Source organism: Dipteris shenzhenensis, chromosome 23 (assembly GCF_047967505.1).
Source record: "Dipteris shenzhenensis isolate YYH24624 ecotype China chromosome 23, Dip_SZ_1.0, whole genome shotgun sequence".
Classification (NCBI taxonomy): domain Eukaryota; kingdom Viridiplantae; phylum Streptophyta; class Polypodiopsida; order Gleicheniales; family Dipteridaceae; genus Dipteris; species Dipteris shenzhenensis.
This window is the reverse complement of record NC_141618.1, coordinates 25,363,584-25,380,470: the sequence shown is the minus strand read 5'-3', so window position 1 is coordinate 25,380,470 and position 16,887 is coordinate 25,363,584. Positions and strand designations below refer to the sequence as shown.

Sequence of the window (16,887 nt, the reverse complement as noted above, 5' to 3'; positions counted from 1 at the left end):
GGAATACAAGTCCTGGAGAAAGCCCCCATCCAAACTGAGCCAGGCCACAGGTCTCTCATCTGTAACCACCCAATCATGGGGTAAGGCTGCATCTATCTGAAGTATCCTCCCTGCACTTACTATAAGGTGACTGACCAACTGTTGTTGACGATCTTCTAGAATCCTTTTGAAGGCTTTCCAATATCCGACAGAAGCTGCTGGACCTCTCTCCCACTTGGACCACTGCATATAATGAGATAAACCAAGTTGCCTACCATGCTGGGGGGACTAAGGGAGGCGGGGGTAGGGGCGGGGGTAGGGAGGAGGGGAGGGGGTTGAAGGAGGTGGGTGAAGGGAGGCGGGGAGGGGGCTGAGGGAGGCAGGAGAGGGGAGGCAGGGAGGGGGCTGAGGGGAGGGAGTAGGGAGGGAGGGGCTGAGAGAGGGCAGCAGGGGGTGTGCGGGGAGGAGCAGCAACTCCCAATGGAGAACGTTAAGTAAAGCTTTAACTTCAAGGCTGCACCCAAATCCTTGAACAGTACTGGTATCTAAGCTCCACGATCATTGTTGATCTCATGGAGTAAGACAGAAACAACACACTTTTGAAGTATCAAAAACTGATGGATGAGAATTCCATTAGAAATCACTCCGAAAGTGGAGGTTGGTAGAGTGCTGCCCACCAACTCATCGGTCTCATACAAGTCGGCCTTCATAAAGTCTAAGTTGGTTCGTTGTTCTTTTCTCAACGGAATTTCTCATAGAGTTAGTTGGTACCATAATTCATAGTTCTTGCTTATTCCAATAATTTTGAGTCTTAAAAGACTTTGGTGGTTAGTAGCAAGGTCATTCCGGAAATGATAATACGAATCCTTAAACTCCTGAGATGGTCTTGGTAGAATTTGTGCTTTCCCCATCTGTAATGATGCTCGCACTCGCGAAGATGATGGATATCCACTTAATATATAAGTGATACCGCTATTGCATCTAAAGCCTTATTTAAGTTGTTTAATTGAACAAAGGATGACCATTGGAAGAAATATAAGAAACTACCTCTTCATGCTGTGTGATACTTTTTTTCCCAGCTTTGAGATGTAGGTAGACTGTAGTGTCATGATGCAAGCTATATATCAGAGGTTCTTTTCATAGAAAATAGTCCGTCAAGACATTCAAATTGAATATGTGCACTAAAATTGCTGCTTGAATATATTGGTAATTTTTGCAGAAATCATGCTGATGGAACATGGATAAGAGACTGGCCACCTTTGAGTGTTGTACACAATGAAGGGGATATAGTGGCTGGGAAATACAAAATAGTTGGCATTCTTGGTCAAGGAGGTGTCGCCACCACGTATGAAGCAGAAACAGAGGATGGAAATAGAGTTGCACTGAAGGCTATGTCACTGCGGAGTATGAAAGGCTGGAAGGTTGGTTATCCTTGTCATCAGAAAGTATCAATGCAAATAAGAAATATTACAGTGAAATCTTGTATAATCCATTGCATAGGTCACTCCTAAAACTGTGTAATTTCATATCTGACCTCATTTTCAGCTAGACTGAACTACACATGCATATTAAGAAGCAAGCAGAATGTCACAATGAATCCATGGAAGGAAAACTGGTGAAGCTAGGGGAATCTTTAATTCAAGCAAACAAATTTATCAGTATTCCTTGGCTAGTGCCACAATTTTCTAAGAGATATATGGAAGACTGAGCATGCGAGAATTGTAGTGAGTAAGTGCCATGGTGTGTGCAAGAAAGAAAGAAAGAAAGAAAGATTCCTTTAGATTTGCAGGATGTCAAAAATATTCTATGAGACCAGAGTATATGCATCATGTGATCTAGGCCTTCGGGAGCAAGTGAACTACATTGACATAGAGTAGCCCAATGTGCGAGTATGTCTGTACTCGCAATTGCACTGTGTATGATTGTGAGTCTCTCATGAGGGAGGCCAGGTCTATGTGAGCCTTGCTAGGGTCCCCATCGAGTATCTTGGCGGATGTGAAGCATGCTAGAAATCTTCTGCATACATGATCTTACTTGCCTTGGTTATTTGGACTTGCAAACATTGCCTGATGTTGTAAGGCTGCAAGACAGGAGCCACATATAGTGCAAAAATCCGAAGCTCCCTACCCTAAGCATGTACTTGTTTGTTAAACCAAGGTGGCTGCCTTTGCCTCATGGTCTATGTGGTGTCTTACCTGCATGTTCTCACTTTGGGAAAAAATTGTGCTCGCCGAGACTCTTGTTTCGTCTCTTGTCTCATGAGTCTCTCCCCATATCTGGTCACCTTGGGGACAAAATTTGTTATGCACCACTCTGATGCTTGTACTCAGATTTATCTCTTGTCCACAAGCAATTGAATAGCAGTGGTAGCAACTTAGGATGTACTTGGGTGTCTAGATGACACCATTCTTAGTCAAGTGTAGGAAATGGTCGATCTCTTGCTGGTTGAAGCTTAAAATGGGCATGCTCTCTGGATATTGTTTCCGCCTCACCTTTCAGAGCTGTGCATTCTTCTGTGGATTCTTCAAGGGAGATACTGGCTAGAATTTCAGCATGGCACATTTGGAGAGCCAAATGCACGGAGGCTATAGATGGATATCAAGTTCACCTGGCTCACCCTTTGGCCAGCATTTGGATGGATACTGTTTTGGAACTACTCTGTGCTTTTTAACAACTCAGAGATAGGAATTTATAGACTTTCAATGCAAAATTTTACAAGTTGCCAATGGATGCAAATTGGAAAGGAGCTTGCATGAGTGAGAATTGCATAACTTGACAAATTGCTCAATATGAATAGCAATAAAGAGATATACACAATTACACTTGGATCGAGGGGCCAAGATGGCCCCCCCCCTTATCCAGGCCCTTTTATTTCTTGAAATGGAAATACAAAAGCAGGCTGCCATTTACCTACAAACTCTGACTCAAACTTTTGAGAGCAAAGACTTAGACATGACTGTATAATGAGAGTGCTCAAGTGGAGCTATCTACAAAGGAAGACTCATAAAGGTTGGAGCTAGTGAGAAATGGACTCCAGAGGTACCTCAATCCGCAAGGAAGATGTCTGCATAGGCACAACTTCACCCCACATCATATGCATGTTCTAGATTTCTAGGAAAGAGAAATACCAATGCCAAAATGTACAGCAAACAAACAACGCTCAGACTCAAACTCCCCTTCCACTTGTGCTCCCTTAAAGATATAGCACGTAACCCTAAATTGAAGGATTGTGCTAGAAATAGTCCACTATTCCCATAATAGGCATACTGTTAATAGCTATTCTTTTCTAGAAGAATACGTCCCTAAGGCAGACTAGATTTCATTTAGTTCTAGCTCTAGTTTAAACCCCTGCTTGTCACCAACCGTCGATTAGACTATGTTCATATCCTCATATCAATAGGGATCTTAGATACATCCAATATTGCTCATCCAGGGTTAGACCAATGGTCCTCATGCAATCCTTTGACAAAATTTTTGATTAATTGGTGCTCTATTACTGACAGATTTAGCTCTATGATAGCACTTTTTAACTTTTTGAGATAATCTGTCACAGTGTTCCGATTCTTTTTAACTTCCCTTGGCAGTGTTAGTTTATGAATTCCTTTGTCTTGATTGCCGGAATCTATAGATGACACATTCTAGTCCAGATAAGGCATCATCTGGTTTTTGGGTCTCTATCAGATTTCCCAGGTTTGATAACAGCCTCAAACACAATTTCTTTTCAGCAGCACATGTTTAGCCTCCCCTAATTGGCTCTTTCAGCAAAATCAGGGTTTTCTACCTCTCTTACATTGCGTTTCTTTGACCAACCATAGTCAGGCTTTGAGTAACAATGGGTTTGTTTTGTTTGCCTTAGGTTGTGCTGGGCCACAGCTTGACTTTTGTGCAGACAAGGTGCTTTGCTATTTTATAGAACTTTTTCTGCAAGGGGAAAGGAACAAAAATCATTTGCTTTATTATGGGAGCAAGCTTTAACGTAATATATGACGGATGTGAAAGAGATTAGTACAGGGTGGAGCAAATTCATTTTTGCAGTACAAGGGGAAGCGGATTCATTTTGCAAGTGCTACATATGTACAAAATGAAAATAAAGATGCAACATTTTATCATTAAAAAGATGCAACATTTCATTCATTAAAAAAGAAAAGATAACATAATTTCGCGTCATTATATGCTTGCAGGAACTTGATCTGTTTGAGAGAGAAGCACGCGTTCTTAAATCATTGCAACACCCTGGAATTCCTGAATATATTGACTATTTTGAGGTGAGTTTCTTTGATTTACATTTGTTTATGCAAGACAATGGTTGTTCCACAGAATGGGATTGCAGTTACTGTTTTTTTTTCCTGCTCTGTTATTTGGGGAAAAGGATTGTTTTATTACATGGGAAAAAGAATCATTCTATTACATGGGAAGAAAAGAAACAAGATAACTCCTGTCTAGGTTGCACAAATCGGTGCTGTGTAAGTGGGGAGCGACTTTGGAGGAGAACTAATAAGGGCAAACCATTCCTGGGTTGCACAAATTTCTGCCATATAGGCCAAAGAGAAGAAAATTGTGTCTGCGAGTCCACACAAAAGGGAATCTACATAGTCTTAGTCAAACATTTTCTCAAGTTTTGGCGCATTACAATCATCAACAGAATATCCAGTGATGATTTTATATGTTTTTATCAAATTGAAGAATTAACCAATTTCATCAAGTGTTAAGGCATATTTTCAGCCCATGTTTGGATGAAAGAGCATGATGGTTTCCTTAAGCCCAGGTATGGGGAGAGGTGTTCTTTGGTTGCCTTGGGATTTCTTGCAATCAACTTGTTCAGAAAAGCTATAATGGGACCATTGGAAATACATGGAAGACGTGTATAACCTTGAGTGGGTAAGTTTGTAGAGATTCGACCTGGAAGAGAACCTTCTACCACAAAGGCTTAAGAAACAATCCATTAGAAAGTTACTGCATAGATAAATTTCAAAGCATCAGAAGCATACGGCATGATTGGATATAGCAAGAGGAGCATAATGAGAATTACCTTTTTCCACATCCCTTCCATGGAATACATGGCTTCCTTGGTCTGATATTTGACAGTTTTTTGAATACCTTCTAGCCATTTTGCAAGTAATAACTTATTAACCACTTCGGATTCTTAATAGGCTCCCTTGTCATGTTGTCTTTGATTTATAAGCATTATGTTCTGATATGGAATGGTTGGACACTAAGCAGAAACATTCTTATCAGTCTGAAAAGCATTGTGCACAAGACTTAGCATATGCTGCTGTTTAAGTGTATGGTGAAACGAAGCAAATTTGTTCAGGTTGACAGCACTACAGACCGAGCTTTCTACATCGTTCAAAAGGTTGCGAAAGGAAGGTCACTAGCAGAACTTATTCAGAATGGATGGCGTGCCACAGAGCAAGAGGTGAAGAGAATTGCTATTGAGGTGAGTTACCGTGATGATAGAAAACTCACACAATATTGTGAAATCATGCTGTGGTTTGTTGGTAGCTTGTTTTGTAGAGGATTGTAAAATTTGTGTTGATTTTGTAGATTTTGGAGATCTTACAATACCTTGGCAGCTTAAGGCCCCCAGTTATACACAGAGATGTAAAGGTGAGTCATTACAAAAGAATCCGATTGCATATGGAAGAAATCTACAGTTAGATTCTTTTAAAAGTGTGGATCAATGCTTTACACTTTCACATCACATAGAATTGCTAGTCTATGGCCCTCATGCATAGCCCACTCAGAAGCCTCCCAAAATGAGAATATATTATCAAAAATGCTTCTGCCATGGACAAAGCCTGTCTATGTGTCATGTATAAGATCTGGTAGGATGGGCTGCAATCGCAGACTGATGGCTTTTGCCAAGATCTTATACAAAGTGCCCAGTAAGGTGATCGGTCTCCACTGAGACACTAAATTTCTGCAACCTCCTTTTGGGATAAGATGAATGAGACCCTCTGAGAGTGAGTCCGGCATCTCACTTGAGTCCCAAACGCCCTGCAGGGCTGAGGTGATGTTATCCCCAATCTGATCCCAAAAAATTATAAAAAAAGAAGTTGTAAGTCCATCTGACCATGGACAACTATCCTGAAGGGTAGTAAGAGTGGTCCTGAACTCTATGTTAAGTGAGGCTCTCATACCTCTATCCACCAACATAGGAATATGCTGCCAAATAACCTATCTAGCATCATCTCTGGCCTGTGAATCAGGATCTGCAGTCAGAAGGGAGGCATAGTAATGTGAAGCAATCTGCATGACGGCATCTGGATGTGTCTGAAGTATCCCGTCTAAGTCAACAAGATGCGAAACACTCTCTCTACTAAGTCTAGGGACGAGAGTAGAGAAGAAATGCTTGTTGACTCTACCTCCGATGTGCGTCCAAAAAGACTCTCTGGCGTGAAAGGCATACTCTACTCTCTGATCTAAAAGTGTCTGCTGATGAGCCCTTGCTGCAACAAGGTGCTCCTGAACCCAAGCATCTGTAGGCCGTTTTTGCTCTTCTCTCTGAAGAGCTACCAGCTGCTGTCAAATGGCAATCTCTCTCTTACGAATCTCATCTCTCCTAACACTAGCAACAGAATGATAAAAGCTGCTAATATTAGTGAGGGCTGCAGCCACATCTGACAGGGACGGCTGCCCACCGTGCAAGTGAGAATCCCAAATCCGTAGCACTGCCTCTGTGAGGCTCTCCTCTGTGTAGAGGGCATCTGGAATTCTGATAGTGGTAGAGCGGCCTATCGCCCGAGACTCTGAAACCACCAAAACAACCGGAAAATGATCTGAAGCCCTACACTGATGCAAATTGTTCCATCTCTATCCAGTGCCCAATCATCCACATAAAATCTGTCAATCCGTGCATGGATAGGCATCCTTACTCTCCTGTTCGACCAAGAAAACAGAAGAGACTGTGGTTGAGTGTGAAAAGCATTGTCATATCAAGTATCTCTGCCACTGAATTGAAAAAGGAAGGCATCCCATGCTGCTCTCTCCAGGGAGTGAATGCCACCTTCCCTACCCCCTCTTTTGTCTGAAGGCATTTCAACCATGTTGAAATCGCCCCCAATAATCCAAGAATCTGCAATATGTGACCAAGAGAGCAACTCCTTCCAAAGGAGGACACGATCCCTTGCAAGTTGGGTGCATAAAGGTTAAGGAGGCCAACCTTACGCCTGCCAATCATCAAAATAACCCACTGTGCTCTAGAGGGGACTATGACTCCGTGTCCAATGACCAAGGGGAGCATCGAAGAAGAGATAGAAATGCAAATACCTCCCTTGGTGCCCAAGGCAGGTGACCAAAAAGTATGGCCAGAAAGAAGCTTACCTGACTTGGCACAATCTCTACCATCCAGCTTATGCTCTTGGAGCATAAGGATATCAATGGGACCACCTGAAATACCTGAGTTGGTTATGAATCCGCTGCCTATGGCGGCGATGAGGTATACCACCGAGGTCCTAAACGTTCCAACTAACAATCCTCATCGACGGGAGGAGGCGGCCGGGTGAAAGATCCTACCCAACCTGGTGGTGGAGAAAATCCTCTCATGTGAAGAAGTCCTCCTATCAAGTGGAGGGAAATCAACTGGTGAAAGAAAACCCACTCCAGCAGAGGTGGAAACCCTATCCAACGGAATCCCAATAACTGGCTCCCCTAGGGTAGAGGGTACAAATTCCTCCTCTGTCTCAAACTCTGCCAAATCTGCCAGTACTGCAAAAGCGTTCATATAGGCGGGAGCTGGCATAGGAGTGCGAAGAATCCCTGCACCTGAGGGAGAAGGAGAAAAAACCTCCTTACCTCTATCAAGAGGTGAAGTGTGAATAACAGAGGGAGGGGGATGATCAAGCACATCAATGATAGGATCTGAAGAAATGGGTTGCCCCTCCTGATGAGCAGGTGGGGGGACTGGGGCAACCACATCTACGCTTGCAGTAATATCACCTGCTTGTAACTGAGAATAGGTGCCTCGTAGAGGTGGCGGAGTGTCAGCATCCCTCACAGGCATCCAACGGGGTACTGATCGTACTGTGCGCACTGAAGAAGAGGGTCCAGGTCTAGGGGTTGGTCTCGAAGGTCCTGGGCGAGAAGGGGGGGCTCTGGTAGCGCGTGTAGAAGAAGTAGGATGAGAAGGCGGAATAAACCGTTTGGGCCTTTTCTTCTTCCTTGGGCAATCCCTGGCGAAGTGCCAAAGGGTCCTGCAAATCCTGCACTGATCCTGTCTCCCAGCAACCTCGACTCTCTGTCGAAAAAAGGAACCATCTGGTCGTTGAAGCATAATGTGATCATCTGTAATATCAGGGTTAGAGACGATGACCCTGACTCGTGGCACCCCATCCGATCTAACAGCCTCTACCGCTGAAGAGGGCATGCCAGGGAGGGGGGGGATCTCTGTGACCAACCCAAAAGTAGCTCCTATGGACGGTAAGAGTCGATGGTAGACCTGAGGAAGGCAGGGGAACCTGATGAAAAGTGAGGTAACCCTGCTATCTTTCTCTACTGGATCGAAACCCAAAGTGAAGGGTGTCAAAAAGATCCTCCTGGAACTCAATGCCAAAGGACTAGCCCTGAGTAGTGAACCTGCTGCCTCTGGAGAATCAAAAACCACCTGGAAGAACCCGCATCCGAGCAAACGAACATTGGTGAGGTGCCCTGCGAGGTCTCCAGGTAAAGCCGAAAGCATCCAATCCCTAGTCTGTAGCCTGGAGGGGTGGGAACCGTAGATGCAAGCAAAGAGTGAGGTGGCATACTCCTGCTTTGAGTCTGTCTTGAGCTGTTGAAGCTCGTCTTTGGAAAAGGTAGCTGTTTTTGCGGCCGGTGGAAGCAGTCGAGGATTGGCTGAATGGGAACCCATTCATCAATCAAGGTGGAAGGGCCGACACGAACACGAGGATGCTCTGTCCTTCTGACAACCTGTTGCCAGAGAGAGAAAATCTCTCTCTTGTTCCGTCAAGGGAAGAAGAGGGGGGAGAGGGAGGGAGAGGGAGGGAGGGGTGAAGTAGAGGCAGGGGCAGAAGGAAGGGGCGGGGGAGGGGAAGGGAGGCAGGGTAGGAGGAGCGGGGAGTAGAGGTAGAAGGGGGAGAGGAAGGAGGGGCAGTGGGGGGGTAGGGAGAGGAGGGGAGAGGGCAGCGGGGGGGTAGGGAGAGGAGGAGAGAGGGCAGCGGGGTAGAAGGTAGAGGCGGGTAGGGGGAGCGGGGTAGGGGGAGCAAGGGATAAGGAGGGAAGGGCAGCGGGGGGGTAGGGAGAGGCGGGGGGAGCAACAAGGGAGAGGAAAGGAGCGGGGTAGGGAGGGAGAGGTAGCGGGGAAGGGAGGGGGAGCTAGCGGGGTAGGGAGAGAGGAGCGGGGTAAGGAAAGAGAGGCAGCGGAAAGGGGAGGGTAGGGAGAGAGGGAGTGGGGTAGGGAGGGAGAGGTTGCGGGGTAGGGAGAGGAGGTAGCGGGGGTAGGGAGGGAGAGAGGGAGGGAGGGTAGCGGGAGAGGAAGCGAGGGGGGACAGCAGCGGGAGGAGGGGCAGCAGCCCGGGAATAGGGGCTGGCAGGGAGAGGAGGAAGGAGGGGAAGGGAAGGGCTGGGAGGGAGGGGAGAGGGGTGCAAGACGGAGGGCAGCAGGGAGAGGCAGGATAGGGAGCTCAGCAGCTCACTCCTCATGTAGTACTTTTGAGTTGGTCTCAAAGGACATTTTCACTTTCCGAGATGTAAATCTCTCTCTCTCTCTCTCTCTCTCTCTCTCTCTCTCTCTCACGCGCACACACACACACACTTTTTTTTGGGTGAAATCTTTGATTGATTATATTATATGAGTAGCAACCTCAAAATAAGGTGCTACAATTACATCAACTGAAAATTTCAGTATATGCCAAAAAGACCTCATGATCTATGCAGCGGGTCTACAAGCAATCAAAGAAAGATTGCTACAGAGAACGCCTAAAAAAGCCAAACAGAGAGAAAGTAGGATCACCAAAGACTTCACAATTCCTATACGTCCATAAAGTCCATAGTGCCCAGTAGCGAACCCAAACGAAGAAAAGATGAAACTCCGGTCTGGATGGATGAAACCCAAATAGCCAGAAGACTTCCCAAACGGAACAAATGGGAATCTCGCTCGTAGGATCTGTCGAAGCATATCAAAATTTTCATGAGAGCACGGACAATGCCAAAACAAGTGAGGCACACACACACACACACACATTTTTTTAGTGAAAGCTTTGATTGATTATATTACAAGAATAGTCACCTCAGAAAAGAGGCACTAGAAAATACATCAACTGAAGATCTCAGTATATGCAAAATATACATCCTGATGTATCTGGCGAGTCTACAAGCAATCAAAGAAAGATTGTTGCAAAGAACGCTTAAAGAAAGCAAACAAAGGAAAATTGGGATCACTAAAGACTTTACAATTGCGGTATGTCCATAAAGTTCAAAGTGCCTAATAGTGAGCCCAAACAAAGAAAAGATGAAACTCCGGTCGCTGTGGATGAAAACCAAAGAGCCGTAATAATTTCCCAAAGAGAAGAGTCGGGAATCTCGCTCGTAGCCTCTGTCGAAGAGAATCCAAAAACTACTGAGAAGAAGGGCAATGCCAGAATAAATGAGGCACAGTCTCCTGAGAAATTAGACACCGATGACATAAAGTAGGAGCAATGTGCCAATGGGCCAGCAACTATCCAGATGGAAAAATTCCTAGAAGCACTCGCAGTAAAAAAACAGGTTGCCGAATTGGAACCTTGTATGTCCAAAGTTGCCGCAGTTTTTTTCTCAACCACTTAGCTGGCAGATGCATACGCCAAAGGGAATTACCCCTTTTTGAAACCCAGGGTTGAGGCAAAAGGATTTTGTATAATGCAGGCACAGTAATTTGAGATAGCCTCAAAGGACGAGAGGAGGACCCAAGGGAAGTCAATGTCCAATCCTCTAATCGATCTTGGAGTTCCAAAGGGGGAATCGGAACCAAAGGGAAAAGCATAGAAGTGATTTGATGCCACAAAGTACGATAATGAGAACCCAAACCATACTGTGTGGCTACCAAAGAAAAGGGAAGCATAGAGCCATCATCATGAATAACATCAGCAACAGTATTGATCCCTTTAAAAGAAATAAAGTAAGAACGGCGAGGTTCCTGTAAAGCAAGCAGAGGCTGAAAAACTTTTGACCAGTGAATGCTTTCAGCTTGCAAAGAATTACCCATCAGAGGCTGTCGACCATGCCATTCCAGGAGAGACAGAATATGCTTCCAATCAAGAAGCAAGTTGGAGACCATAGGGAAGCCATGCAAAGTGCCATCAATGCACCCAAACAAGAAATCCCACTTAGTGGGTTGCCAATGACCAAAAGTGTGACTAGAGATTGAATCATGAGAGCCCAGGGCTGATCACCTTTCAGAAATTGCAGCAACATTTTCTCCCTGTGAGCAAGGATGTGCATCTGGTTATTAGTGATATTCAATCCTCCATGCATTTTAGGGAAACAAATTCGATGCACTGAAAGTAATCTGTGACTTTTTCTGCCATGTTTGGAATGCCAAAAGATTTCCATAATGACAGACATAAAGGAAGCAAGGTCTGCCTTGGTGAACATGATCAAAGGAAAATACAATTGAATGTACACCACAAGAATGGACTGCACTATTCGGAGGTGAACTTGTAAAGGCCAGGTTGCTAGTTTCCAATATTCAAGCTTTTTTCGGAGCTTGATTAGAACCCAATCAATTTGCTGTCGACGAGTAAGTCCCCAGCCCAAAGGATAACCAAGGTGACGAACTAACTGAGTGGGTGGGATGATCTCCCCTGGCCATAAGAGATTGTGCCAGTCTTTAAGATGCAATGCCAGCAGTAGAGACTTTTGAAAGTTAACATGAAGGCCAGCTGCCAAACCATAAAATGAAAGGGCTTGCATCAAAGCAGAAAGATCAAGCGGAGTATTCCTTGGAGTAAAGAAAGAACCATTAGCATAGGCTTGAGCAACCATGCTGCGATTTTCATCTAGTTCCAAACCATGGAGAGAATGTGTAGCCACTACATGATCAATGTATTGCAGCATAGGATGAGTAGCAATAGCATACAGTAAGGCACTAAGGGGACAGCCCTGACGAACCGAACTACGAAGAGTCAATTCTTCAGAAATGTCTCTAGAAAGAATGCAAGCAGCATTGCTATCCCTGTAGAGCCAATAAATAACCTACTACATTTTCATTCCAAAGCCCAAGGATCGTATTGTTTGCGAGATGAATTCCCATTGAACTGTGTCAAAGGCTTTGGCAATGTCAATCTTGAGTGTAACACATTTGATGTGGTCAAGCATATCTACAGCTATGGGACAATTATGTACAACAATAAACAAACTGACTATGTCCGCATCTCCACCTCAATATCTGGACCTCTGGCTTGAGAAGAGGAATCAGCTTGATGGGAAGACAATAGAGCAGCAATGTTCTCTTTGGGAAGAGGGTACGATTGGCAATGACTGCAGCTCAAGTCAAACCAATGCCAGAGTTTTCAGCTAGTGTCTTGGCGTGTGAAGATGCACCATTCCAAGTCCTGGATGGCAGAGGTCTCCTAGGAGAGAGAACTTTGTGAGGAGTTTGCCATCCTTCATCCAAATTTTTACCCTTCACCTGAGATTGAGAGGCCGAGGGCATAGGAAGAGGAGCAGTAGCATTCTAGACAGCCGAGGCTTTACCTTTGTCTTGAACATCAAAAAACTGTTTTACCTCTTTGTTTTTTACCACAGAAGAGGCATTGGCATTCTTACTCTGAGGCGGAACCATTTCAGCTTGTCCTCACATAGCTTATATTGGCATTCAGGGAGCTAGGGAAGGGCATTGTGAAGCCATATGCCCAAATTGCTTGCACTCAAAGCAAGCACCTACAAACAGCCCCCATTTCAGCTTGTAGATAGCACTGCCCATGGAAACATTATTGACAGTAACTGAATAAGAAGCCGGTGTGGGATTATCTGTGTCCCACAAAATGCAAAAGCGATTCCAATTGCCATTTGGTCTCGGTGGACAAACCACCTTACCAAGAGAGGCTGCAATTTTTGCAATAGAGAAGCCGTGCACTAAGTACCCATACAGGGCAGCGATGCTGAATCAATGCTTGATAATCCCTGGTAGGAGACCAGGGCAATACATGGACCATCTGCTGGCCATAGAAGAGCGGGGAGTGCTCCAACAAACTCTGTCTATGCTCTTCATCAGCCATTATTACTTCAAAAAAACCCCTCGCTGCATAATGCACTTTCTTGACATAGCAACCACCCAGGGTTCTAGTCAACCAATTGCCAACATCTGCAACAACAGGCATCCGTCCCGGAAAGAAAATAATGATGGCATGTTTGGCATAATCCTTCACGGGGTCGAAGATATCATCTATCTTGATCATGATACCTGTGGTAGGAATTAGGATCATTCCAACTTTTCCTCGTATCCTCAAAGCCCTCATGCATTACTTCATATACCAGCTGAGCCTCTACAGAGGCATGTAGGAGGTCATCGTGACCCATTACCTACTTTTTTTTTTTTTTTGCAAAAAAGAGACTTCTATTAAGTATCAAAGAAAACCGTTAGAGCAAGCTCCATACGGGAATACGGAATACACCATGCAATGCATGAAAAGCTCAAGAGCCAAAAAGAAAGGATTGGGGCTGATAGTGCCATCTCAATCCGGTAGCAACCTCCGTGAAAAAGGGAGAACCCCTCCAAACTCGAAGAAATAGAGTCCTCCTAGAAGAGGCTGCCCGTGAAGGGCCCTGCATGCTAGCCCATATTTTTTTTTTTTTGCCGAAAAAACAGTGCTAATTATATTACTTCGAGAACAAGATACAAGAGGTCAGCTTATAGCTGACGGGCTGCGTTCACAAACCGGACGCAGCCCAAAAGGTAGCATAATAAATCATACTCTCACGGAGGGATATGCTGAGTGTGAATGAACAGCCATCGGGGTGGTGAGTAGTGCCACCGAAGGCCCTGCGTAGTCTGCTCGAAGAAGAGGCTCTGTGTGTCCCAAGCCTGGAGGAAGCGTCTCCGCTTCTCCTGACCAGCCCGGGAGTCTCCCTGAATCTGGTCCCACTGGCCTCTGAGGGTATGAATAATCTCACTCCAAGTCTCCGCCATGATCTGGGCAGTCGATAAGGAGGTGCCACCGAGGATCTGCGCGCAGCGTGAGGTCCAGATGTGCCATCCTGTAATGCTGCTGATAATCTCCCAGACTGGCTGCCTCTCCCGAACTCCTGTATCAGCCTCTGCTAGGTGCTGTGGGATACCCTCGAGCGGCCCCCACGTCCCCTGTGTGATAAGGAAAGTGGGGTCCTGCTGGCATGCCTCGAACAAGTGATGAAGACCAGGTGCGGTGCTGCACCAACAGAACGCGCCCCAAGTGATCACTCCTAGCTCTGGTGCTGCACGAGTAAGAAGCCCGAAAGTCCACCTCCACACTTCCTGGGCGCGCGTGCAGCTCCACAGGCAGTGTTTTGGTGACTCCTCATCCGCATGGCAAATCTGACAGCAACCGTCCTAGCCTATCTGCCTCAACCAGCTCCCCACTGGAAGACCTTTGTGGGTAAGAAGCCACAGGAAGTATGAGATCTTCCGCGGCCGCCAGCTCTCCCACAAGGCCTTCCAGAATGCCTGCAAAAAGAACCTGGAAATACCCTGTGCGTACCAGCTAGGACGCTGGGTGGGGGGGCGGCTCTGCATCCTCCCGAGAACTCGCCTGCCCAGAGTCGTGCTGTAAGCGAAGAAGGAAGTTGGCCCCTGTCCTGTCACAATCTCTGGCCACCACCACTCTCCTGGGTCCCACTCAAGCTCTGACAAGGCCCGCCCCTCCCAGAGCCAAAGACGCCAAAGCTGCAACTGGTCCTGCTCGATACTAGGGTCGGTATGCCAGACCTTCCCCAGAAGGCCTACGACCCTAACCCTCTGCCACGGGAGTAGGGGGTCGATGAGCGCATCCTCTCTCCTGAGTCGTCCATCCCCTGAAACCGCGAAGAAGGCGATAGAGGAGTCATCCAAACGTCCTGCGACCACCAGTGGGATGCCACGGGGGGTGAACTGTCCCAGCCAGTGGGTGTCTCCAGGCATGAGGACCTGAGGCTCAGGTGGAGCCAACCAAGCGGCTGGGATCGCACCGTCGATCTCCGTGCGTCTCGCCTGGACTCCGTGTGCACCTCCAGCTGCGTCTGCAAGATCGGCCATCTCCAGATGTCTGTACGTATCCCTCCAAACTCGAAGGGACCGGGCTGGCCCCCTCATCCAGCCGTCCCACCTGATATGTGATCTCTCCCCCAACTGAAGGCCCTCGGCGTCTCTGACCTGCCCATTCCAGACGAGCGGCTGGCGATCGATCTCCTCCTGACAGCTGGGCTGGGACTGAATGAGACTGAGACGGAGCCGCCTCCAAACCATGAGGAGGCTACGAACGAGTGGGGAGCGGGGCTGAGTGAGCGGGGCAGAAGTGAAGATCCACCTGAAGGACGGTAGCCACTCTCCACCTCGGCGCGGGACACAAGAGCCGACTCCCTGCTGAAGTAACATCTTCCACGTCTGCCCCCCTGGGGTCAAACCGCGGATGATAAGCTTGCCTAACAAGGCCTGACTCTGAAGCTCTGGATCAATGACCCCCAGATCACCCTCAGTCTGCGGAAGAATGACTGTCTGCCAAGCAACCCTGGCTCTGGTATCTCTATGCCCATCCTCCCCAGACCAAAGAAAGTTCTGAACCAACCTCCTGAGCTGTGCCACGCTGGATCTCGAGAAGCACCAACAGGAAGCCACATACCAAGCCGTGGCTAGAAGGACCTGGTTAACTACTAAAGCACGACCTGCAAGGGAAAGCTTAGCAGTGCTCCAGAAAGCCAGCTTCCGTCGGATGGAATCTAGCACCGGGAGAAACTGCTGAGCTGGCGTAATGTCTAGGCCAACCTGGAAGCCAAGGTATCTAGCTGTCTGTCCACGTGGAATCCATCTGAAGCCCAGAAATCGCCCCCACTGAGAACACGCCCCCGGGTCTGTGAGAAAACCAACTGATTTGTTCCAGTTGATTTTCGCACCAGCGGCCGAGCAGAAAACCTCCAGGGCCATCCGCACCCTCTCTAGCATCCTCTCATCGTCCTGGACATAAAGGGCTGTATCATCTGCGTACTCTGAGTCCAGAAGCTCCGTGTCCTCCCGGAGTGGAAGGCGAACACCCCTGAGCCCTGTGGACCTCGCCCGAAGGTAGTAAGTCATGGCCTCGGCGAAGAAGAGAAACAGATAAGGAGCCAGGGGACAGCCCTGACGTACTGATCTCTCCAAGCTGAATCGCTCACCCATCCTGCCTCCAATGATGACTCTGCTAGACGCTGTCCTGTACAAAGCTGAGATACCCTGAATCCAGCCTGCCGGGAAACCTAGCCGCTCCAGAGTCCCCTCCAAAAAGGACCAATCCACGCGATCGTAGGCCTTCTCGAAGTCGAGAAGTAAAATGGCAAGGTGTGATCCGCTGTACTGAGCCCACTCCGCCGCCTCTGAAAAGGTGAAGACATTATCCAGGATACTGCGATCCTGGACAAAGCCTGTCTGAGTGTCATGGACGAGGTCTTGAAGTAGAGGTCGAACTCTGGCACTGATCATCTTGGCGAGGATTTTGTAGGCAGTGGTAAGGAGAGTGATCGGACGCCACTGGCGGATCTCCTGTCTATCTCCTCCCTTCGGGATGAGGCAAATCAGTCCCGAGGAAAGGCTCTCTGGCATCTGACCGCTGCTGAAAATCCCCTGCAGAGCTGCAAGGAGGGGCTGATGGATCTGGTCCCAAAAGGAGGTGAAGAAAGCTCGGGGTAGTCCATCCTCACCTGGGCATTTCTGCCCATCAATAGCCATCAAGGCCTCCAACATCTCATCCGAGGTGAACGGCGCCAACAACGTCGCCTGCATGCTAGGCT

The 16,887-nt window shown here is 47.1% G+C and overlaps 1 protein-coding gene across 4 annotated transcripts in view; it reads left to right on the top strand.

Annotated features, from left to right (window-relative positions):
• Window positions 1-16,887, top strand: part of LOC147887161 (uncharacterized) — a 191,011-nt gene that overhangs the window by 64,037 nt on the left and 110,087 nt on the right. For all 4 annotated transcript variants that reach the window (XM_087394693.1, XM_087394692.1, XM_087394690.1 and 1 more), the window contains exons 3-6: window positions 1,199-1,400; window positions 4,161-4,244; window positions 5,291-5,416; window positions 5,524-5,586. In XM_087394693.1, the coding sequence (XP_087250819.1) occupies window positions 1,199-1,400; window positions 4,161-4,244; window positions 5,291-5,416; window positions 5,524-5,586 (475 nt within the window). The remainder of the gene's footprint in view (window positions 1-1,198; window positions 1,401-4,160; window positions 4,245-5,290; window positions 5,417-5,523; window positions 5,587-16,887) is intronic.